Below are 23803 nucleotides of genomic sequence, written 5' to 3' on the forward strand. Positions count from 1 at the left end.
GCAAGACAACGGCCGCGAGCACTCGATCCCAGACCTCCTCTGAAAGCTTTGTCAGGTAGGACTTTCACAGACAGAGCTGCACCCACCTCCGTATTTACACAACCCTCTTCATCAGTCACTCCCATGGCGAAGGACGAACTGCCATCCTCCAGTGCTGGGAAGGGCAAGGCAGAGGACACGAAGGAAATAAATGGAGGGAAAAATGAAGGCAAAGATGGGAAACCTGTTGTGAACGGCAAAAAGGAGGAGGAGCCTCAAGAAGGTGCGCGCGGTTTTCTACGCAAGCTGTTTATGCTGGGTGTCAGCTGCTAACTTGCGCGCCAGAGGAACTCAATGAGGAAGACCAGCAGCTTAAAAATGAGCTTGAGATGCTCGTTGAGAGACTGCAGGTATGTGATATTACTGGGGCTAGGCCTCTTCCAGAGCAGCTACCACATTCTCACTTACGATGCAGCAATAAACTGACCGTCTTTGCGTAGGAATCCGATACATCTCTTTACAAACCGGCTCTTGAGGCTATCAAAACTTTCATTAAAACCTCTACTTCTTCCATGACAGCAGTACCGAAACCACTTAAATTTCTCAGACCGCACTATGATGACCTCGCCAAAGTATATGATGAGTGGTCGTCTGGGGATGATAAGGTATGGAAATCTGCACTCACGGATGTGCCAAAGAGAACGCTAACCGCCCTTAAAGGATTCCCTCGCGGATATTCTTTCAGTGCTAGGAATGACATATGGAGTCGAGGACAAGCTCGAGACGCTTAAATACCGCCTGCTCGCAAAATCAGACGACCTTGGATCCTGGGGTCACGAATATATTCGTCACCTTGCTCTGGAAATAGGTCAGGAATACCAAAACCGGTTGACCGATGATAAGGATGTACAGGATCTCGTGGACCTTTCGTTGTCACTTGTGCCTTACTTCCTCAGCCATAATGCCGAGGCAGACGCGGTTGACTTGCTCAGTGAGCTAGAGATGATCGAGGAATTGCCCCGTTTTGTTGACGAGAATACTTATCCACGAGTTTGTCTTTACATGGTCAGCATGGTCAACTTGCTCACATACCCAGAGGACCATCAGTTTTTACGCACCGTCCACGACATCTATCTTCAATATAAGAAGCTCACACAGGCTATTGTCATCGCTATACGCCTGAATGACCTTGAGCTGATTCAGAGCGACTTCCAAGAAACAACAGATAAGGCGGTAAAATACCAAATGGCATTTTTAGTTGCTCGTCAACGGATATGGCTTGAGCTTGAAGATGATGATATGCAACTGGCAGATTGTCTCAACAACATTGCCCTCCCCACTCACTTCAAGTCTCTCGCAAAGGAGCTGAATATTCTCGAGCCAAAAATGCCAGAGGATATCTACAAAACCCACCTTGAAAACAACAGAGGAAGCCTTACCAATGTCGACTCTGCACGACACAATCTTGCCAGTGCTTTCGTTAACGCCTTCACCAATGCTGGCTTTGGAAACGATAAAATGATGCTTGTGGATGGGGATAAGGGGCCGTGGGTTTGGAAAACGAAGGACGATGGAATGTTGTCTACTGCGGCCTCACTGGGTATGCTTCTTCAGTGGGATGTCGAGGAAGGCTTAAACCAGATAGACAAGTTCACCTATGCGGAAGAAGACCAAATTAGAGCGGGAGCGCTTCTTGGAATTGGTATTATGAACGCAGGTGTAAGAGTCGACTCAGACCCCGCTCTAGCGCTTCTCGGAGACTATGAAAATCTTGAGAACAAGAGCATTCCAATGAGGGTAGCGTCAATCATGGGTCTCGGTCTGGCGTATGCCGGATCATGCAAGGAAGAGCTTCTCGAATTGCTTCTCCCGATTGTTGAGGATGTGACTGTCGACATGCAAATTTCTGCCATGGCTGCTGTGTCCCTTGGTATGATCTTTGTGGGTTCATCCAACCACCAAGTTAGTGAGGCGATAGCCACCACTCTGATGGATGAAGAGAGGCAGAAACACTTGAAGGACAAGTGGACTCGTTTCATGGCACTTGGCCTAGCGCTCCTCTACTTTGGAAAACAAGAGGAAGTTGAGGTTGTCCTAGATATCCTTAAGGTGATCGAGCATCCCATGGCGAAGCCAACATCTGTTCTCGCGTCAGTTTGTGCGTGGGCTGGAACCGGCACGGTCTTGAAGCTACAGGAGCTTCTCCATATTTGTAACGAAGTCTTTGAGGATAAGGAGGAAAACAAGGGCGAGGAGCTTGTGCAGTCATATGCCGTCTTAGGACTGTCTCTGATTGCCATGGGTGAGGATATTGGCCAGGACATGGTTCTAAGGCAGTTTGGCCATCTCATGCACTATGGCGCTGCGAACATTCGAAAGGCAGTTCCTCTTGCTATGGGATTGATCAGCCCGAGCAACCCGCAGATGAAGGTATACGATACACTCTCCAGATACAGCCACGATAACGATAACGATGTTGCTATCAACGCCATTTTCGCTATGGGACTCTTGGGAGCAGGCACCAACAATGCTCGTTTGGCACAATTGCTCCGCCAACTCGCAAGCTACTACCAGCGCGATCAAAACTCACTGTTTATGGTCCGCATTGCGCAGGGGCTTCTCCATATGGGCAAGGGAAGCATGTCCGTGAACCCCTTCCACACCGACCGTCAAGTTCTCTCGAGAGTTGCAGCGGCCGGCCTCTTGACTGTTCTTGTGGCGATGATCGACGCTAAAGATTTTATCCTGGCTGACTCCCATTACCTCCTCTACTACCTTGTTACCGCCATGAACCCACGGTTCCTTGTCACTCTCGACGAGGATCTCAAACCTCTCACCGTTAATGTTCGTGTCGGTCAGGCCGTCGATGTGGTTGGCCAGGCCGGAAGACCCAAGACCATCACCGGCTGGCAGACACAGAGCACCCCGGTACTATTATCGTACGGAGAACGAGCTGAGCTAGAAGACGAAGAGTACATCTGTCTAAGCAGTACTCTTGAGGGGCTCGTAATCCTGCGAAAGGTTAGTCCACTGAACCCCCTCCCGGGTAGTTGTTGAGTTTGAGTGTTGCTAACCATCTATCGTATTTTATAGAACCCGGACTGGGAGGAAAGCTCGACATGAGACGATACATGTGCATAGCCCTGTATGTATTGTTAAGATTTAAATCCATTATTTCCGTCATCAGTCAAAATCTAGCTCATAGTCTTGCGGGATCCATCGGCTGTTCCCTTGATCAAACCGTGGTAGTTATTAACCAGGGGCCCCAATCCAATCGCGAGTGAGCGACCCAATAGAAAGTAGACAAAATGGAAGCTTCAACTAACTGAATAAAGCGCGGCAATCATTTTCCTAGTAATAAATAGTAGGCTAGATATGTTGATATCCCACTCTCTACATTGCTTCTGAAAGGATGCGATAATATATAGTTTTAGTCAGGCTGTTCGTCCGCGGTGGCTCTCATGACCAGGATAAATCCATAGATATCCTGCGATGCTACGATGCTACGATGCTCGCATACTGTGGATCCGCAGCCGACCACGCGAAGATTACCAAGGAAATCCTATCCATCGCTGACAGTATCCGAGCATATACACGAAGGCAGCTGACAGCTGATGGTATCAACTGAGTCGGCCTTTGGCTGTCTTTGGTGTTCATCTCGAGTTACACCGTCGCGCAAGTAACCCAACCCATAGCCGGTCACGGGGTGTGCGCTGGAGAAAGCAGAAGACGAAATGATGAAGAAGAGCAACATGATGCTGATGACTGACGATGGTGATGATTAAGGCGATAGCAAAGGGCTGAGAGGCAGTTCTTTCAGAAGCAAGAAGACTCATTTTGTTTGATATATAAGAATGACTCTGAAAGCTGCTGCCGGGCATGCCTTCTCTCTGCCATCGCCATCGCCATCGCCAACTTCATCGCCCGCATCCACGCCAGCCCCGATATCACCCCCGAGGAAGACACAGAGAAGTCTATATACCCTTCTATCATCTTGCTATACCCAGGATAGATGCCTCCTGTGGCCGAGGAACTTGTTCGGAGAGTGCCCGAGTTCGGTGAGCCGTCTATAGGAGTTGCTATTCACTGGACGGACCCAAAGGACATCCTCTCTGTTCTCTTCATCCTCGGCGGCGATCTCGTTGAACATGCCTTTGCTCAGCTTGTTGGGACTCCGGTTCCACCGGTTGCTTTCTCGTTTGGTAGGCCATTCCAGCTGCGAGTATATTCGGCTGTGACATAACAGATTTTACCAGGATGCGTTTCATACGATTGAATGCCGTGTTATCAGCCATAGGAAAGAACAGGGTCATTGCTCGATACAGATTCAATCATGCAAGATCATCAAACGGCGAGACAGGTGCCCTCGTTTGACAATACCAAGCCTGGGTACTTGGCCCGTCTACTGAGGGATCACGACTACTGGAAACACAAGGACGTCCCATCACCATCTCAAAGGCAACATTACTCGAAAATGGGACCAGATGAAACTTGACAGTATAACCACTCATGGCACCTGTGCCAAAGTCAAAAAACCTAAGAAAGCTGGCCTCTGTGTATCTATATACAAGGCTAAGGAGGAAGGCCTGGGTCGACCGAAAAGAGATAAATTCGACTACAGCGGCATGTTCACTACACTCCTCCAGCTTGCGCTTTCAGCGGTTCCACTAATGAGAGAAGGCGACTGGTCACCATTCCTAACAACCTTGAGCGGTGCTTTGCTGTCTATCATATCAGGTTGCTTGCGGCAGTGGCGGCGGGAGAAGTGGCCGTGTTGCGCAAGCTCGGAGAAGACAGTGGTTTTGACAAAAGGCGCTGGCTGTCAACATGCTATTGCCATTATTGGAGATGGGCGCGGCTTCGACCTTGAAGAAATGGCTGTGGGTTCAGAGGAGAGAGACTTACCTTGTGACCTCTTCACCAGAGTTGCAGTTTTCATCCTCGCTGTACTCTGGGTCCTGCTTGTTATATTCGCAGCTGGGCTCAAAACTAATGCTTGGTATGTCATCACAGCAGGCGGCATGGGAACCATCCAGAATGCATACGTTGTTGGAGGTAAACGCACACCAGAGTCCTTCGGCTTGCCTCTCGAGTTTCTGGATGTTATCGGCGAGCTTGGTGTTATGGATACCTTGCTTGCTGTAGAAGAGAAATACCCTAACCTTGGGAGCAATATGGTATCTACTTTCTTTCCGGATGGCCAAATGACAGAGGAATATCATCAGAGATGGGAGACTCTCCGAGCGAGAGCCGCCTTGCAGTCAGGAAAACCACGCCGAAGCCAAACCATTTAATCTTACCCGTTAATGTGCATTTTCCACAATGGGAATACGAACATCAATTTCATTCCTTTCGTCAATGTTCTAATGAGGTGTTACAAGGTTCATCCGGCTATTCTCTTATTGTCTGTTTATTGTTCCTGGGATATTTGGACGGAGCGTATGCTTAGCGGCATCATATTGGAGTTTATGTTTCCATCAATAGAGTTATGAACTAGAACGAGAAACCGAGTAGTTAACGAGCTTCGAAGAACTAGATACGAATGATAACAATCCTTGACGTAGAAAAACATTACTGGTCCAGTTGCAAATATCAATACACCAACTACATCGATTGGCTAATTAATCTCAGAAATGCGAGCCTAGCAGAACAATTAATTTCAGAGATGCATTGGTTTCATTTCCTGAGATTGATATCTGCTATCCATGCGAAGTTACATCTGCCTTCATAGGTCTAGGCAGCTAACGTAAACCAATATGGCGGTGCTACGGCTTACCGGGGACAGACGACTAGCTATGCTAGCACTTATGAAGTTCCACAAGAGTTCCATGATGGTTCCAGAAGAAGGGTGTTTGGGAAGGAGGTAAGGAGATATTTCCCGGTTTCAAAAGCTTGAGTGGGAATGTATGTATCTACTAGATATAGACAATGGCGAATAGTTATTATCTAATGGATATAGGTATGGTTTCATGTACAAGCTCCTCAAAGGGCTGAAGAATGATGGCAGATGATCGACGAAGTTCCGTACGAACGCGTAAACATGTAAGACAGTCACTCGTCAAGCTTGAACATCTACTCCTCGTATATGTAAGTATAGTATTTATTCATGAGCAAAGAGAGAAAATATCCTATCATATTTGCTTTTGGGAGCACAATGGTGGCCACCCGCAAAGTATGGAAGCCGGATCCCTGTGTCCGACAGTACCCCCGACTTCCTGAAACTCCTCGCTCACAAATGACCTTCTGTGTATCGATCAACGTGAAGTTCAGGTGGGGGGAACGTCGTGAACAGTAGGGTCAATATTCATCATTTGGCTTCCCCATATAGACAAACACAGTCTCCGCCCTGTGTTGACCACAAACTAGGCAATTATAATGGGGTGTAGTCGGCCCCTCCTCCTCGCAGTCCTTACGAATATACGTCTCTGATATGAGTAAAATGACGGGCTATAAGCCCACGCCTCAGCCGCAGTAAAGTCTTCGGCAATTTCCAGGCTTAAATGCCTGCTCCTAGTCCTGAGATAACGATCTTCTTCCCCGCTGCCGAGGGCGAGGGGCTTTGAGAGCACCAAACCCTGGGTATATGATGTTTTTCGATCTTGTCTGGGTGAAGGAGGGACACGGGAGGGCATCCGTCATGGTGTGGCAGTTGTATATGTCAAACAACCTGCCTCTTCAGCCCCGGGGTCGCTGGCAGGTCGGGCACCAGAAACCAAGACCATGTAATGCTTGTCGGTTCCATGCCAGGCACTTCAACTTCGAATTATGCGTCGAACCACCATCCTTCGTCTCGACGACAAAGCGTTCTTATCATTTTCTCTAAAGAGCCGATAAGCTTGTCGTCATATCCATGATAACCTAGTTATGTACCTTGGGAGTAAGAGAGGTATTAAGACATGCAGACACTGGCTCTTCACATGCGAGAAGCCCTGGCCTCCCTCAACCCCGTCCCACGTTAGTTATATCAACGCAGTTATTAGCAATGTCCTGCAGGCACGCCTATTATTAGCTCGCTGTCCGGTTCTTTCGCAGTTTGTATTGGTATTGAGTAAAAGATTAGAGTAAACAGCGCCGTGGATGGTTTAAAAAGACCTGCAAACTCAAAAATTAGAGTTTCCAAGAGATGATATTATATAATAAAGGTCCGTGCGTGTCTAGATTGAGACTAGCGTCACGCCGGCGTTTCATGGTTAGACGCTAGGCCTATCTTGGAAATAGCCGTGGCTCCGGACGCGGATAAACCCGATCCGCAGCCAATCAGAGCGGCCTGATGAGTTTAGCGCGCTCAAACTCCAACTTCAAATCAAACGAAACAACAACCATCACACACTTTGGCATCGCGATCTTGATGCAAAGTACTAGCAATCTAGCCTGCTGCTAATCGAGGGCTATACATGGGTATCCCTTCACACTCATGGGATGGGTGACATGCCACGCACCCCGACAAGACCCGCATCCAAGATACAGACACACAGGAAAACTGGATATCAAACGCCCCGAGCGCTTCTCGGCCAGCCCAGAGTTGGTACCCCCCAGGCGCCACACTCCCGATGGCTCTTTCTCTGTGTATGTGGCCTGATTCATCTCTCCCGTGTATATTCAACGATCTTCTCTTGGCCGACACACTCAGGGCACCGGCTATCTCATACCCAACCTACCTTGCCTCCGTCCTTCCTATTCAGACCATGGCTATAATACCAGCGCCGTTCCTGAGGATCCAGATGGCGTTCGGGGATGCCGCCCATGGCCGGGTTCTAGGATTCGAAGTCTCAATGCCTTTCATCTTCAGAAAACTAGTCCTGGTCGTCCCCTCTCTAATCTACCACGCCTGTCCATACAAATCCATACATTAAGTCACTACGGAGTACTCACGTCATGGTTACCCCCACTAACCGCGGGAACCCAGAGCAATAACCTAAAACACACCCTCCTGAATCAAGTCTGGACTTGATTATTAGTGATGTGGTGGTGTGGTCTTCCCCCCAGGCAATTTTTTGTTGCCCTTGATACCATACTCCGTACACAGGCGCCTGACCGTAATCAGATTGAAAGACTTCGAGGCTGAGCTTCCTCGGAGATTGTCCACCCGCTATACGCCTCGAGATTCTATTCAGAACCAGAACAAGGTTCTCATTTCTTCATTCTAAATCTAGACAGATTCATACGTCTATACATACGTACACAATGACTGTCGATGATCCTTCCCCTATATTGGACACGTTTTAATTCCAGTCTGCCCGGAAGTTTTCTTTGTTAAAATTATATTATCATCCGCCAAGCCGGGTTCAATTGGCCAGATTACCTTATTTCTTATGCATGACTTCGTTTCTCGACCATTCAGAATCCATTCTTCGGAAAACGGGGAATGTGCGACGCCTGAAAGCGGGACGCCAACCTGCATGGCATACCGGGACATTTCGATCATGGTCTCCGCGAGGTCATCATCCCGTACCGTACCGTCATCGTAGCTTTTTACTCTTGGGAAGCGTATAAGCATGGGAACCCCAGCTTCTCTCATTCACTCGAACGGTTAAGTTTTCTTTCTTTGCCTGTGAATTCCAGCTTCGAATGAAGAACTTACATGCTTACACCTGCAGATCTACCACGTTGACGGGGGCCTCCTCACGATTTTTCCATCACGTAGCCTCTCTCCACTTGCGGGATTATCACTTTCAGTCAGAGCCAAGCTCCATCCAAGCTTCTATTTTGTTCCTCGATGCTCCTTTCTTCCTCTCGCTAAAGGGTAGCATCAAATTTTAAAGAAAAATACGGGCAGCACCAAGCATGTTCAAATAGGGTCAAATTTGATTTTCCCAGGATCTCCAACATCCTGGCTCAGATCGCCGAGAAGGTAGAACGTGATGAATCAACTAAGTTCTTCCCTCCAATCTAAAAAAGGAGCTTATCTCGGAACAGCTCAGTTTCGTGCTTGAATCATATACTTACTCACACATATACCCTTCGTTTTATTGTATGTTTCAAGCAATGATATATTAGACACTTCCACTCTTCCATTATTACCACCGCCATGATCCTTCCACACTCTCATTCTTTTTATCTAGATTCGTATCCGGCCCTTTTGCTCATTTTCCTATATTACTGACAACCTTCATTACCCATCTAACAATATACCATCTCTTTCCCTCTGGTAGCCCAGTTAACTTTGAAAGTTAAATCACACCTCTAACCAATATACCCGCTGTTTTTGCCGGACGTTCCATGACACGCACTGGTCCATTCTTGCTATTAAGCTATATTATCAGGTCCTTTCCGCTGACCTCTCTCCATTTCGGCAAGACCTGTCCTTCAGCTTTCATTCGGCTCGCCTCTACTATTACTATCATTCACTCTATCAGCTACCATCGATCCCAGGAGACCCTACTTTCCCTGGTATATAACTGAGTAATCACCTATTCTGCTGGTGGTTGATCTCTTCAACATGTGCAACTTTTTCAAGAACTTCTACGTTTACAGTTCGTGCCGGGACCCAGGTAACCATTTCTTCCGCATCTCTACCGATGGCTCGGGCGACCTCAGGTGTCCTGGAAGCCCTCATGAGCGGTTTATAGTGGTTGTTGGCCAATGTCGGGTCTGCAAACGTTGATTTGGAAAATGCGATGCACCCTCTCAGGCTCGTTGTGCATTTCGATCATGCTATATGAGATCTTCCGGCTATAAACCACCAATATTGCTTACTATAGTAATTCTTCCTTCTTTCTCCCGGTTAGTTATCAATTCCACATTACATATCTGATTCCAGGGCTAACCGCAGTAAATAGAAAACCTCTTTTACGACTATTGATTATTTAGTACGAAGAATTGCAGGCAGTTCTACACAATCTTCCCTCATGAAAACCATGGTCAACTCTTCTTTGTTGACGATGTAATGCCTGGGCTATGCCGAACAGTTTTGCTATGAGATACCACTTGCCTGATCTTGTTTTCTTTACGTTTCCTTTTTGTCTACGTGCTACCTGCTTCTGTATTTCTATTGATTTATTTAAGGCACTGGTGTGAGAGAGTGGTTCACAAAAGCTCAACGTATCTTGTCTTACTCAAAAAAAAATCTTACTGGCACACATGGAGTACGGTTGATGCAACACAGAATATTCACCATAAATACCGGTGTATCAGAGCGCGGAGTGCGCTATTGTCCCCCATACATATTTCTTCACCATTACCCGGATTTGCTGCTTCAAGCCAAGTTTAAACAACTGGGCGGACTAGAGTTCGAGCATGCCCATACCTTGCTGGTGTTATGGCGATTAGGCGGAGTCTAGAGGTCTATGGATCTGAACATAAGACGGGTCACATAACATCCATAGCCATCAAAGCAGGGTTATGTTTATAAGAGACAGACTAGAACATACTCCGTATACTAGTTGGACTTGTCGCGATAACCAAGGCCATACCACACACCTAGGAATGTTGGCTCAGGTCTAAAAGCTGCGATACCAACTCGCCTAAACAGGTTTTCGCAGAGGTAACCGAGGGCGAAGCGTATCCTTTACTAAAAATAAGTATATAGCAACGTACATATGATTAGAATGAATCTATTTGACACGACGCTTGTTTCAGGGAGAGAGAAAAGCCGAGAGCTATATCAGCAAGAGTTTCGATTCCTAAGCCAGAATCATTCCTGATAATCGTATACTTGACAGAAAATGTCCAGGTTTGTGCCGTTTCTTTGTATCTAGCTTGTTGTAGCTTCGCGGCTATACTGAACTTGACACATAATACTCCATTACAGCCCATGGAAATGGGTTCTAGCAGCGAAGGTTCCAGTGTTCAATGGCTCAAAGTGCGTTGAGCGCCATAAGTATACGAAGTTTGGTACTCCGTACTAGCTGTAGAGTTAGTCGGATAAGGAGATTTTCCCTCCTGCATGTAAGGCATTGAGCGCAAGGCCGTTGAATGGAAGAAACAGAGGCTTAAAATGAACTGAAATGCAATAAAAGGTTATTATTTTTAAACAGCTGGTTACGATGTGAGGACCGCCGTAGTTAGGTTGTTTCATATTTCAATTGCATCGAAATTACGCAGCTGGTTAATGCAGCGGTTCTTCTTGTAGCCACTCCGTACTGGTCAGTAACTAACAATTGAACCCTTACGGCCTAGTTATTCCCCCTGATCTTAACAGAATGGCATCTGACTAACTACTTCTGTAGCAACCGATAAATTGACTCTTAATCAAATTAGCACCCGGTGTCCTTAAAACAGAAAGGTAGAAAATACGGAGTCGCTACTTTACTCCATCTCTATCCTCTGGATTTTGGGCTGTGGCAGCGATAGAAACGGCTCGCCAAGAGATGCAAAATAAGACCCATCGTTCTTCACATTTCTGCAACGGCGTGAACTAAATTACAGTTCTTTTTGGAGGCAAAACATCCCTGTCTCGACAACGTGTTTTGCAGGGCCTGGTGACACACGCTCGCTGTCTCCTGAGTTGAGCTCAGTTGTTATCCACGAAAGGCAGCTTATTGCAACGTCAAATGCCGGGGAGCATAGATATCCTCACAACACAAAAAATGGCAGGATGGTGAGACCGGTTTCTTGCTGTGTGTTTGCCTGGGACCATGGGTTGGCTAGCGACGGTAAAGGAACAACCAGCCAAAAGAAATATATATGTAAGTTAGCTAAAAGAAGAGAAAAAGAAAAGAGCAATGAGAAAAAGAAACAGACCTCGATGTTGACGACCGCGCTGAGCTCCGAGGCTTATTCCATGAAAGCAAAACCGAATTTTGAGAAGCAATTTGGGTTTCTGTTTTCACTGGCCATGGGTTCTCGAAGAGTCAAGGTAACTCATAGCACGACTACTAGCTGGAATCCCCAGCAGCAGGAGCGCTGAAACCATGAAGGTGGAAACTGGAGCCCAACGGGGATGGACCCCAGGCCCTTTTCTTTTCTCGGAGTAAGATCGCAACTAGTTCATGCCTGTCATCTTCGATCATGATTCAGCCCAGCTCTAACGACGTGGTCAGGGGCAGCGCGGTAAATCTTCTCCAGCTTTTCAGGACGGAGGCCGCCATAGCAGGTTTGGTATGCGTGGAGGCAGGCAGAGATGCTTGCGAGTAGCCTGGATTAACAGTTGACTTTGCACTGAGTGGTAACTAGTGTTTGAATGCCTCTGGACACTTGCACAGGGCCATCAGAAAATCGTTCGTTATAATAACGTGTTGCCCAGACAAGGTATAGTTACCTACCTGTCTTCGTGGCCTCATTCGAGCCTGCTTGGTCATTGATTCTTCCAAGATGTTGTGAAAACAGCAAGACCTTCCACCCAAAGATGATAGACCAGTATCAATACTCGGGCAAAGTCAACCCTCCAGTCAATTCGCCCAAGACTTTCCGAGTTCCCCGCCGGGATTGGGAGCGAATGCGAATGCCAGGCACCTGTGCGCATCGGTAGCACGAGTAAGGTAGGAAATCATGTACTATAGGCAGAGTGAATGCACAGAAAACATGAAATGCCCCTTGTACTTAGCCCAAGAAATATTATAATCGTCATCTTATTGGAAACCTCAACAATCTCTATGACAACAACCCCCTGTTCAGCTGTCTTATTGGATGTGCAGCAGTGAAAGAGACGCGCGGGGGTTCGTGTGTCAGGGGCTTCAAGAAGAGGCTGATGTTCAGCAAGGTACCACATCCTCGCACTCAGCAAGAAAATTGAACGGGGATAATGAGGGTGGTCGGGCCTTCTGGCTTAAGCACAACGTACGATATAGGTACGTTGAATACCTGTAGTTATACGAGTGATCTTGTATTTCTATATGGACATGTATCAATTTAGGACATACCTCCGATGGTGAGATGAGAATTGATCACGATTCCATTCCAGGGGTCAGGGTATCCGGGGAAGACGCCCTTGAAGCGTTGGCATGCATTATTTTTTATATATATGTATCCTACCAAGCAGGTTGGTTCGGTGCCTAGATTTCCGATCGTTCGTGGGGTAGTTAGCTGGGCAGCCGGTCCTCAAACAGATTTTGCATCATGACCCTTGCCGCACGGTATCAAACTTATGGTGATCTTGTTGTAGCCATATAAAGTCATCATAATGCGAAGTGCTGACTCTAGATATAGAAGGCTTAGAGCCAACACTCTCTCCTATTCTTATGCGTGTGCTTCATGCCGTAAACCACATTCACTGTCACCTGAAAGCCACGGTCAGGCTGTGACTTCTACCTATAAGCATCAACCTATTATCTTGGATGGAGTCATCCGGCATAGTCTTCCCCAGTTGAGATTATCCTGGCCATATATAGTCATCTCTACATGACATGAACGTGGGGCCAACGGGCCTGGGTGAATGGCCAGTGCTGCTATTACGAGTGATATGGCCGAGTCAGCGCGCACAGATCGAACATTACTGCTGAATGAAATGCGACTGAGCCATGTTATCGTCCTCTTGTCATCTTGCTTATTCTTCTGGCACGGACTTGCCTGCTGGTATCGTGTCAGGCTCGTTCCATTCTGTGGTATCAGTACGCCCGTAACATTGCGGAATGGAAGTGATACCCCAGCATTAGCCAATATTCCTTTGACATCTGGGGTAAGAGCTATTTTCTCATTTCATGATCTCCTCAGGGAATATCAAGATATATTCGAGCCGTTGTAAGCAGCCGTCAGAATCACTCCCATATTTAGCTATGGATAACTACGTGATGGCGCGGAAACAATATATTTTTTTCGGGTATAGAGCGTACGGAGACAGCAAACAGAACATTGTCCCTCGAGGAAGCTAGAAGGCCTGGGTATGTTGGGCAGCAATAGCTGACGGTCAGGTTTTCCCGTGTTTTTTTTTTTCCTATCCAGTTCTTGGGCCTGACATGATACCCTCATCTTTGCGACTTCTAGTTTTCACCATGGTCTGTGATATCATCTTACTTGAGAGCGAGACTTGATGTTTTATAACCCAAGGTTGCGTGCTGGCTTGACTTGACTTGATCCTTGCAGTGTCAAGGCTGGAAGGAAATGGGCCGTCGACCTCTCGTCACATTGATTCGGTTCAGCCTGGGAAGATGACCTTCCGAATAGCTAAAAGCCGCATCATGTTTGGGAAACAAACGACGTGGACAGTGTCTGTATCAACCTCACAGTAGTTAGATGTAGATATATGTTTGACTGACGTACGTAGTCCTGGATGTAATGAGGTTAGTCCATATTAGGCGTTGGCGGTGGCAGCGAGACTTGTAGGCACCGTCTTCCATCTTGCGAAGACAAGCCATGTTCAAGCACTTAGTAGCAGAGGATGCCTGTGACTGTGCAGCATCCAGTAGCTTCGAGTTATAACACAATGACGGATGGTTGCTTTCCAGGCGAAGAATCCACGGGTTTCGCCACATAAGCCAAGCTCTCAATACTATTCGCAATCAAGTTGTGGAAGATGAGTCAATTACGTCTGTTTTGCAGAGGATCATCCCAGGTCACGGAGTATAATTGCAGCTATACTTTATTCATATCAATTGGTATCTGTAGATGGACTATCAGAAAGCCCCGTGGTTCACCATAGCCTCCCAAAACAAGTGGCAAAGTTCATGAAAAATTGGTATCCTTGGTAGAGCCACCACAAAGAAAAGGGAAATAAGAAGTAACACAAAAAAGAAATGCCTTAACAAAATGCCTTCGTAGAAATTTGAAATGTCACTGTGGTAGCATGAAGTTAAAAGATATAGCAAAACAACAAGGCTCAGCCAGCTGCAAGAAAACAACTTGAATAAATGACGTGTACCTCCCAAAGGTTCGCGCAATGTCGAATGAACGTGAAACGAATAAGAAACGTAAAAGTAATAGCGGATATAGTGTATGATGGCTTTTAGCCAGTCTGGTCCCCTGTCTAATAGTACTGTGAACACCATTGCAATGCAAAAAACGGACAAAGGGAGAAAGAAAGAGAAAACGGGCCACGAAAAAAGCCACAGGAGGATAGGAGCCAAAGACGAGACAAGGCAACAATATAAAGGCACAAGTGGCACTACTTGCATCCCAGGTAAGATAAATCAGCTTGTAAATCAGTTTTGGTGATACTGTGTCGTCTGTGTCGTTGGCTGGACCTGAGAAAAGTATTGTTCTCCCCATATGTTGGGCTGGGAATATGGCAAAACACCAGTTCGGTCGACTCGGTCTTCCGAGCTTCTTTTGCCTAATGGTTGATATCGCATTAAATCAACCGACAGCTGTCGAGGTTGAAGTAGAGAGCCAGCCGGAGGAGGATATAGGAGAGTGTTGACTGAACGAACTGGGCGGTATGGGGAATTGCGGTCCAAGAGGATGGAAGAGGGCGAAAGGTGAGTGGGCGTGCGAACCGAGTATGCTGGAACAGCGGGTGAAATCGTAGTTGGGGGTGCGGTTGCTGGAAACGAGGTTGAGCCAGAACGCCTTGAAGAGTCAGAAAACCCGCTAGCAGCGCTCTGCTGGAGATTGGTGACCGGCAATGGTGCCAGAATTGGCTGAGGAGCAGAAGGTTGACTCCAATGAACTGCAGTGTTGTTGACTGGGAAAATGGTAGAACGAGAAGCAGTAGAGATAGGCTGGGTGACGGTAAGCGGAGCGACAGAGGTTGGCGTATGTACAGGCCCCATAGGATACCCCGAAAGAGGCCTTGAAAGTTGGGACGCCATATTAGGTGGCATAGAAACGATACTCGTCGGTAACTGAGCCTGGGGAGGGGGTGCAGTAGAGGGCAACTGTGAATTATAAAGCTGTACTGGGGCTTGCGTTGATGGTCGAACCCAAGTCGTAGTCGCAGTTGCTGGTCTCTTGGCTGGATTATCGTTTGCCTGGTCATCCCAACTGCGTTTCCTATGGGCACTCAATGGCTCCACAAGTACCGCCGAATGTGATGCAGGATCATCATAACCAAAGGATGTATTGCTAGACTGAGGGATGCTCAATGACAAACGAGCCTGAGGGGCGTTAAAATTTTGTGAGGAAGTAGGATATACCTGCTTTGTCAATTGTTGTGAGGCTCGATAGTTGTCCACGGCGGGGGTTAACGGGCTGTGAACTGGCGAAGCATGAGTAGATCGGTTGGCCGAGTAAACATCCAGCGAAAGTCTTGAAGCCTTTTCGAAATAGCTTGAAAATACTGATAACTTTGCCAGCCATTGGTTCCATTCTTCCTTGGTAACGAACAGATTATATCGGACATTGCTGAGGAACTCAACTTCCATCACATGAATCTCTTGAACTGATATACCGGAAACTTCCGCCCAGGTCTTGTTTGTGTAGGTATTATCATCAAGGACTGGAGTGGAAGAGTTAGCGAACATAGGTAATAAGTATGTAGTAGAGCCTCAATGCTTACATTTATTCCCCATCATCAAGGCAATGGTCATTAACCTGAACTCGCTCCCCCGTTTCCCTCGTACTGCAGGGTTGAACTTCTTGAGGCGGTAGATGAACAGGAGTGCTAGCAGAATAACATTCTTGCTCACTTGAGTGGTAGTTAGTACTGTGGTAACCCATTTCTTGAACCCCGGGCTTGGTGCAAATTCCAGCTCCAGAGGTGAAGTTGGAGTGTATGAAGAATCGTCTTCGATCTGTTTCAATTTAGAGGCTTTGGCAAACCAGAATAAACAAGCCACCTATAAGGTTAAACTTATGTCAGTATATGTCGGATATAACATAGACCTGTCACATATATGCATATACATATATATGCGTGTGTGTGTATTGTATGGTACTGGTGAATAGAGACCGGTAGCATACCTGAGCAGCAAACTCTGCTAGATTGCCTCCATTACCGCTCATGGACGAGCCTAGCTGTGGGCTAGATGTGCTCCGAGCTGTAGACTTGGCCGGAGAGTCTGAGGAGGTCTCCTGGTTGATATTAGAGTGCTGGCTGATCAGTGGCATTGGTTGCCTCTGTGCCGGCCTGGCCTGTTGCGTGGTGCTGTCTTCCCGCCGGGCGCTGTTGGTGTTGGTGTTGTGGTTATGGTTGAAGGCGGTGACGTCTTTCCTCCCGTCTACTCCTATTTGAACATCACTCCTTGGATGTGAGTAGCCCCCATAGTGATGTGGCAACGACGACGCAACAGCAACCCCCATCCTCGCCATATCTGAAGCTATTCGCGAGCTCGATTGTTGTCTAGGTAGTTCCCCTTGAAGCCTAGAGAGCTCGGCTCTATCTATCGGCGGCGGTCTGGAGGTCGAAGACGGTAAGGAGGGGGCCCCGAATGGGTGTGGGAGGAAATGGTTCGGCGGTATTTCGAGGATGGCAGGCATGGGTGATATACTGCAGACGACAGGTATAGTTATAGAAGATATTGGAGGGTGACGGTGAATTCCCTGGGTGAATGTGGTGGTTATCACTAGATCATGCTGCTGACCATTGCACTAGCGGAGTGAAGCAACAATGCTTCACTGACAGGAAGATAAGGAGGAAGAATAAGAAGAAAAGGAAAGAGAAGAGAAAGGTAGGTCCATGTCCTCAAGGGCAAGCATCGCAGGACATGACGAAGACGAAGGCAAAAGGAATAGAAGCCGCCCTTGGTGGAGCAGCAGCAGGAGGACGCCAGGACAGGATAACGGACACAAGAAGAAGCTCTCGGCAAGAACAGCGAAGTTCTGGACGGACGGTTCAATCAATCAATCCATCTCAAGGAGACGAGACGAACCGTGGCGGGGATTGGAGATAGCCAGCCAAGCGGGACGACCAGCCGTGGATATGAGGATGAGAAGTCACTAAAACATGTCCGGCAGCAGACACGAGAAAGGAGTCAAAAAGAAAGGGGCAAGTCATAGACGAGCATCATCGATCAAGCAAGCAACATCGATACATCTATCACAGCCCGAGGCATAAAAACAGCCCCAGGTCAAGCAAGCGGCGCGCAAATGAGACGCAAATGAAAGGGGATGGATTGGACGCAGTCCGAGGGTCGCATCCATCCATCCATCCCATCCACACATCCTTGATCCACTGACCTCGTTCTTTGGAAGCACTAACTCTGGGCCACCGGATTGCCATTCAGCCATCCAGTTAATTTTGCACAAAAAGAAAGTGTAAAAAAAGCAGAAGAGCCGGAGGAGAAAAATAATAAAATAATGGCGATGGGGGAATGCAAGTCTCCAGTACGCAAAGTTATTTTTTATTATTTGCCCTTGGACGAAGTTTGGCCCGGAAACAAAAAGAAACCTCTGAGGCGGCTGATCGTTATTTTTACTTTTTGTTGCTTGCTGGCATCTTCTACTCCAGCACAGAGAGACAGGATGATGGATGGGCGGAGGCAAGCCCTGGTTGATGGGACACACTCTGGACGCTGGGCGTCCGACTGTTGGGATGCAGGAGTCAATGAAAACCAGGGGCTTGCTGGTTCTTGACCCTGAGAAAACACTAAAAGGCATGAAAGCCAACGATAAAAAGAAAGAGACCAGAAGGCAAAAAGCAAAGGCCGTGTAAGTATACATCGCTATAGGATGGAGTACACTTATATGCTTTTACCTTTGTGCTTCCAGGCATGTCTCTTCTTTTCCCCGTACTTTACGATGCATACTTACAAAATCTGTGTACTAAGGCAGGTCTCTTCTAGCTGTTGACAAGGGCTCAAGGCTCTCAAGGCTTTGGCATGTCGGTCAGAGGCCGCCCTAAACGGAATCTCAAGAGACCAGCTAGCTCGTATCACGCCCCCAAGATCCCTCATGATCTTGTTGTTCATCAACCTGGATGAAGCCTAGAAGGCGTCTTGCATCTCCGTTGCATTGCTCGTATGTAAGCTGGCCATGACGATAATACAATTATTATCTTTGCTTGATCACAGTAACGGAACGGACATACGCCCCAGCTGCAGTTTCGAGCAAATAGTCTTGTCTCATTCTTTGATATCGGGAAGCTGGCCGGCTAGCGATAGATACTCTGTACAGCCAACCTTGATGTCAGAGCAGCTAGTAAGCCCAGAGCAACTAATGAGCTCCTCTACCCACACTCTAAACGGAGAACTCGCGTCCCATTTACGACTCTCACATCATGCCGACACAACTGTTCAATATCGAGAGTAGTGATGTTGGGAGTAATGATTGACTTGTGGATGTCCTGTGTTTCACCATAATCGTCTTATGCTTCGCATGAAGGGGATGGAGTCAGGATGAGACGACATAACCACACGAACAAGAGCGAATCAAAAAGTGGTGACACGGCAAAGACATGAAAAGAAGAAAGGCTGATCCGGGCGACTTTTACGAGCCACCACGACACAAACAGGTGAGGATCTCCTAGCACCCCAGCCATTCTGTTTGCTCCTCCGCTGACCGTCGTCTTTCGCAGCTGGCATGCTCTTTTAACTCCCTGCGAAACCCATCACCAGGGTGTTTAACAAAATCCGCTACTCCGTATACATACTTCGCTGTAAACGATAGTCCTTCTTCTGCAGCATATGTATGACGTGACCTCTTTTACGCTGGGGATACGAATCAATCTCAGGCGACAAGACAAGGCCCCCTTCCTCTCGGTAGGCGTAATTAATGGGATACCTGTACACGACGTACCCCTCCCTCTTCCGGCTGGGTCTTTTGACCATTTCTGGGTACAATATTGATCGAGGATAAAGAGGAAAAGTTGCTAATTATAATCTCAGCAGAACACAGGGGCCTTTTCTTTCAAACACCAAGGGCAAACCACGTCAATGGGACGGCACAGGAGGAAGCAACAGAAATTAAAATACCTTTTCTCCCGTCATGGTGGTTTATCAGGGCTTTTCTAATCTGCAAGCATAGGTCACTTTTTTTTTACCGGACAATTCTATATTCCTCCAACAGTCCGCCCCACGGCATCATGTTTGCCTCTTTCGCTTGGGTATGTGTGCTGTACGAAATGTGACGAAGAACAGAAGAGAGAAGGCAGACCTCAGGTAAGACAGCAAACTTAAGACCTCCGCTCGCTGTCGCTCGCCTATGATCCTGGAGGCTGGAGCTGGCTGGCTCTCTTGCGTCGTTTTCCTTTAGTTTGGGGGATGGAGTATGCGAAAAGGAGGCTGTAACAATAACGCTGCCAGTCTTCGAGCGCTAGTTGGCCGCCGTCGCCCATCGCCTATTCCCCCCTCAACTAACCAGCCTCCAGATGGCTGATTTCTCGAACAGAGTAAAAGAAAGCATGAAACCTCTTTTATCTTTGGAAAGCCGTCGAACCAGAGTAGACTGAAGCAGAAGAAAGTGATTTATGCCTCCAACAGAGTGTTTCTCGTCCCAGTTTGAGGATGGCGGTGGAATGGTCAGCTTTCTTTTGGCGCTGTTCACTGCAGCAGCCTTCAAGCCAGTTAGACACGCCGTGTGTTGTGGTCATGCCCCTTGGGTGTTGGACTTCATCCTTGTCATAGTGGCAGGATTTGCTCGTTAGGTGGACCGCCCATGTTCATAGTCCGAAGATGTGTGTGTATACGGAGTTTACACCAAGGGAACAAGCCATCGCAAGCAACAAATATGTCTCAAGGTTATGTAAAATTTTTGCCAGCGTGCTTAGCATGATGCGTCGATAAGACACCGAGCAACGACACTAAAACTGCTTATCCCGTCTGGCACTCATAGTTACATATTCAAAAGTCATTCATCATCGATATGCGTGATGGATGCGCATCCGCTTGCTGCCACTGTGCCACCATTCCTGCCGCACCCAGCTTCGACGTGTGAGCCAAAAAGCACAAAAAAAAGCGAGCAAAAAAGAAAGGGACGACGAAATGAAAAAGAAACAACGACCGAGCGAAGGGATGAAGCGTCTGGCCCAAAACCAAAGCGATCGAATTATTTGGTCAGCATCGTGTGTCTGGTATCCCATCTTTTACCGCGATGTACTCCGTAAAGCCTCGCCCATCCGTCATTCACCCACCGACAAAAATAACAAACTGCATATTTTGCTTAGACCTCTTGACGGCGTCTTACCAAAACTCAGCCTAGTTGACCCTCCCTGACGACGCACGCAAGCACCAGGAGTCGGACCTCGGGGAAGGGACTATTTAGGGCGAAGGATCCAACCAACGGTGACCGCAGGAGAAACCACAAGAAAGAGCTCCACCGTCTCCTGGCCAGTTGCATTTGCTGAACCAGACACTTAACATCAGGAGTCTGGTTCATTATTTTGGCCTTGCCCATGACTGTTGTTCCATATTCATTCGTTCTCCGCCACTGGTATCTCCTTAGCATCAAGGTCTAGGATCTCCTTTTTTTAGTCGGGCATGATCTGGTACAGCAACCCTCGAACCGGCGCTTTGGGTTATTATTCTCTAAATGGATGTAACATCCATTATTGAAAACAACGGAGCAATGAGAACCACTACTTACGCTGGGTCCGTCTCGTCAACTGCTCGACGTTCGGGATTAAAAGGCAAGGTACTGGATTTGGATGGAATCTCCGACTTTGCATCAACTTGGAACCGTCGTTCGGAAGGACAGGGAAAGGTAAAAGAAAAAGCCAAACGATTACGCCAGTCCACTCGCCTAGTGTGTGTACGGAGTACGGGGGTCTGTAACTTTCGTTGCATCCCTTAACTATGGGCATACTATATGTTATGGGCCTGGGTACGCCTGCTGTATGGTGACTAAATAACGGTTGGCGCCCATGCAAAGAGTCCGCCCCAGCCTGCCCGTCCATTGGTTGGAATTTCCTTTGAGATCTAAGATCTCGACAGGCGAGGCGGAGATAGACCACAAAAGTATCTAACATTTTCTCAACCGATACTACAAGCTAATTGAAGGTGGGACAAGAACCGCAACCTCTGCTGATGGCTGCAGCCAAGTACAGTAATTCCGGCGGGTTCTCAGCAAAAAAATGTCCGCCGCACCGCTTTCACCCTGTGATCTTAGATTAGCTAACAGCCAGGCAACAGGAAGGGTATCTCAAAAGAGTACCCTGCAAAGACAGGCTGATTTACACCCTCCTTTGATCGGCAGCAGCAGGCTAACTTTTAAACATCAAGTCTCTTTTCAACACACTTGTATTCGGCGATCCTCGGGTCAGGTTAGGCAAGCTAAAACAAGTCAAGAAGATGATGCTACATTCCATATGACTTGGAAGTCTCGGTAGGAATGACGGCACAGTAGCATCCTTGCTCGGTGATCAATGTCCCAGGAGACGGCGGAGCCACACCGCCCATACTTCTAGCAATAAGAATATCAGGCAGGAATATAGAAGAAACAGTGAGCATATTCAAACAGTGAATGGGCAAGTCAACAAGGGAAATCGAGCTGAACCTCATGAAGGAGAACCGGGCTGTACGTGATGCTCGTACTAACAGGCCTTACTTCATACATAATATCTCCCTTGCAAATACGGACTCACCTCGTTCTTTGAATCCTGAGGTCAATATACTTATCTCTGAGATATCTACGGAGGATATTTTCCTCAAGTTTCTCTTTGATCAAAAGGAAGCACCGACGCTATCAAAAAACCACTATCCGTGACAACTTGCGCTCCGTCCGTCCCATCCGGCCTCGCGCTATGATGGTCCCGCTGGAAGAGGAAATGCCGAACGACAGGTAGCTGGGTTAACTAATGAGATGCATCCAGCCAGTTTCTGCTTGTGCATTCGTTGATTCTCGGGAACCAATAGTAACGCTGAACAAGCGGCTAGAAAGGTGCAAAACGAGGGCTTAAGTGGTCAAAAAGGTATGTTCAGTATCACCCTTAGGCCTTGTCCAATATCCCAAGAATAATAACGCTGCTTAATACACGACATGCTTAATATACGACTAAACTAGACAGCTTTTCCAGGACCTTGAATCAATAAGATCCAAATCTACGATTACTGGACGCCACCCTGAACTAGGTCACTAGCTACCTAGGTAAAACAAAATTCCTTTTACGATCTCACAGACATCATATGGACGGGAAGTGCCAGTTTTGGGATCACCTGGCAAAGAATGGCAGCTTTTTCCTTAGACGATATGGTGAGTTCTTTCCTTCTTCTCAAAAGGCCGCTCCAGATAGGAGTTCAATTTCCGTGGCTCCTCCCAGCCGTCCTGCACCTGCATGGCCCCTTGTATGGATGTATGTACATACAGAGGCGCTTCTTTTGGTCCAACTGCTGCATCATGGGGCAAGTGGCCAGACGGGTTAGAAACCACCGCTTTCTTACAAACTGCATGCATAAAGTCTCTGAGGGGCCCATCCTTGATCTCGACTCTCACCCGGTGCAGATTCCGTTTTATACTTCTATATAAATGTTTTGGAAGCTAAAAGGTTTGTACGGTGCTTTCACATGTTTGGTACCCAGCTGATTCGTATATGTTTTGCGTGGAGCTTTATGTATGGAGAACCCGAGCTATACTCTATACTCCATTTGCTGAACATACTGATAGTAGAACATGTACTCTGTACACACGAGACGAAAGCTGGGCCTTTGGCATATACGTACCAATAGCAAGTGTTATTTATGCAAGGAACACAACGGTCTTAGGCTGGTAATGGTGCCGTTTCGCATCATCTTTTTATGTATTTTACCGCTCCCGATACTCCGTGTGGAAGTTGCCGGCTGCTTCACTGTCTGGGTCCGCCTTTCAAGCAGTATCCCGCGGAAGTTCGTTTCGTCATCACTCGCCTAGCAAGGTACCGACCTGGCTTCCGTGGTATCCGTAAGGAAAGAGATTAAATGTACGTTAGTATCAACTACCATCGTTGAATGGTTATTGAACGGAGCATTTCAAAGCCAAACAAAGGGATGCAGTTATACTCTGCAAACAAGGGTGAGCAAACAGCAACACATATCAAGTCCAGAGAGGCTAGGGCTCTCCAGTCAACCAGTTCTTCTTCCAAGCCTGGCCGGGGTTCGCCGTCTTCCTGGTTGGTTCTCCAATAACTTGTAATAATGATGTACTTAATAAAATAGGCCTGGGAAAG

At 47.4% G+C, this 23803-nt stretch overlaps 4 protein-coding genes across 4 annotated transcripts; 2 read left to right on the forward strand and 2 right to left on the reverse strand.

Moving 5' to 3' along the window:
• Positions 1 to 123: 123 nt before the first annotated feature.
• On the forward strand, positions 124 to 3102 carry MGYG_03328 (26S proteasome regulatory subunit rpn-1; the record flags this gene model as incomplete). Its single annotated transcript, XM_003175760.1, has 5 exons — positions 124 to 262; positions 325 to 389; positions 480 to 644; positions 700 to 3000; positions 3073 to 3102. The coding sequence occupies 5 exons, from the start codon at positions 124 to 126 to the stop codon at positions 3100 to 3102; spliced, it is 2700 nt and encodes an 899-aa protein (XP_003175808.1).
• Positions 3103 to 3991: 889 nt separating this feature from the next.
• On the forward strand, positions 3992 to 6454 carry MGYG_03329 (hypothetical protein; the record flags this gene model as incomplete). Its single annotated transcript, XM_003175761.1, has 5 exons — positions 3992 to 4181; positions 4390 to 5156; positions 5717 to 5842; positions 5905 to 5938; positions 6366 to 6454. The coding sequence occupies 5 exons, from the start codon at positions 3992 to 3994 to the stop codon at positions 6452 to 6454; spliced, it is 1206 nt and encodes a 401-aa protein (XP_003175809.1).
• A 1479-nt stretch (positions 6455 to 7933) lies between these two features.
• MGYG_03330 (hypothetical protein) lies at positions 7934 to 8476 on the reverse strand (the record flags this gene model as incomplete). Its single annotated transcript, XM_003175762.1, has 2 exons — positions 7934 to 8068; positions 8282 to 8476. The coding sequence occupies 2 exons, from the start codon at positions 8474 to 8476 to the stop codon at positions 7934 to 7936; spliced, it is 330 nt and encodes a 109-aa protein (XP_003175810.1).
• A 6517-nt stretch (positions 8477 to 14993) lies between these two features.
• Positions 14994 to 17208, reverse strand: MGYG_03331 (hypothetical protein; the record flags this gene model as incomplete). The annotated part of the gene is made up of 3 exons (XM_003175763.1): positions 14994 to 16228; positions 16289 to 16568; positions 16693 to 17208. 3 exons carry the CDS (start codon positions 17206 to 17208, stop codon positions 14994 to 14996), a joined length of 2031 nt encoding a protein of 676 aa, XP_003175811.1.
• Between the last annotated feature and the right edge of the window lie 6595 nt (positions 17209 to 23803).

This window comes from Nannizzia gypsea, genomic scaffold (genome assembly GCF_000150975.2).
Source record: "Nannizzia gypsea CBS 118893 supercont1.2 genomic scaffold, whole genome shotgun sequence".
Classification (NCBI taxonomy): domain Eukaryota; kingdom Fungi; phylum Ascomycota; class Eurotiomycetes; order Onygenales; family Arthrodermataceae; genus Nannizzia; species Nannizzia gypsea.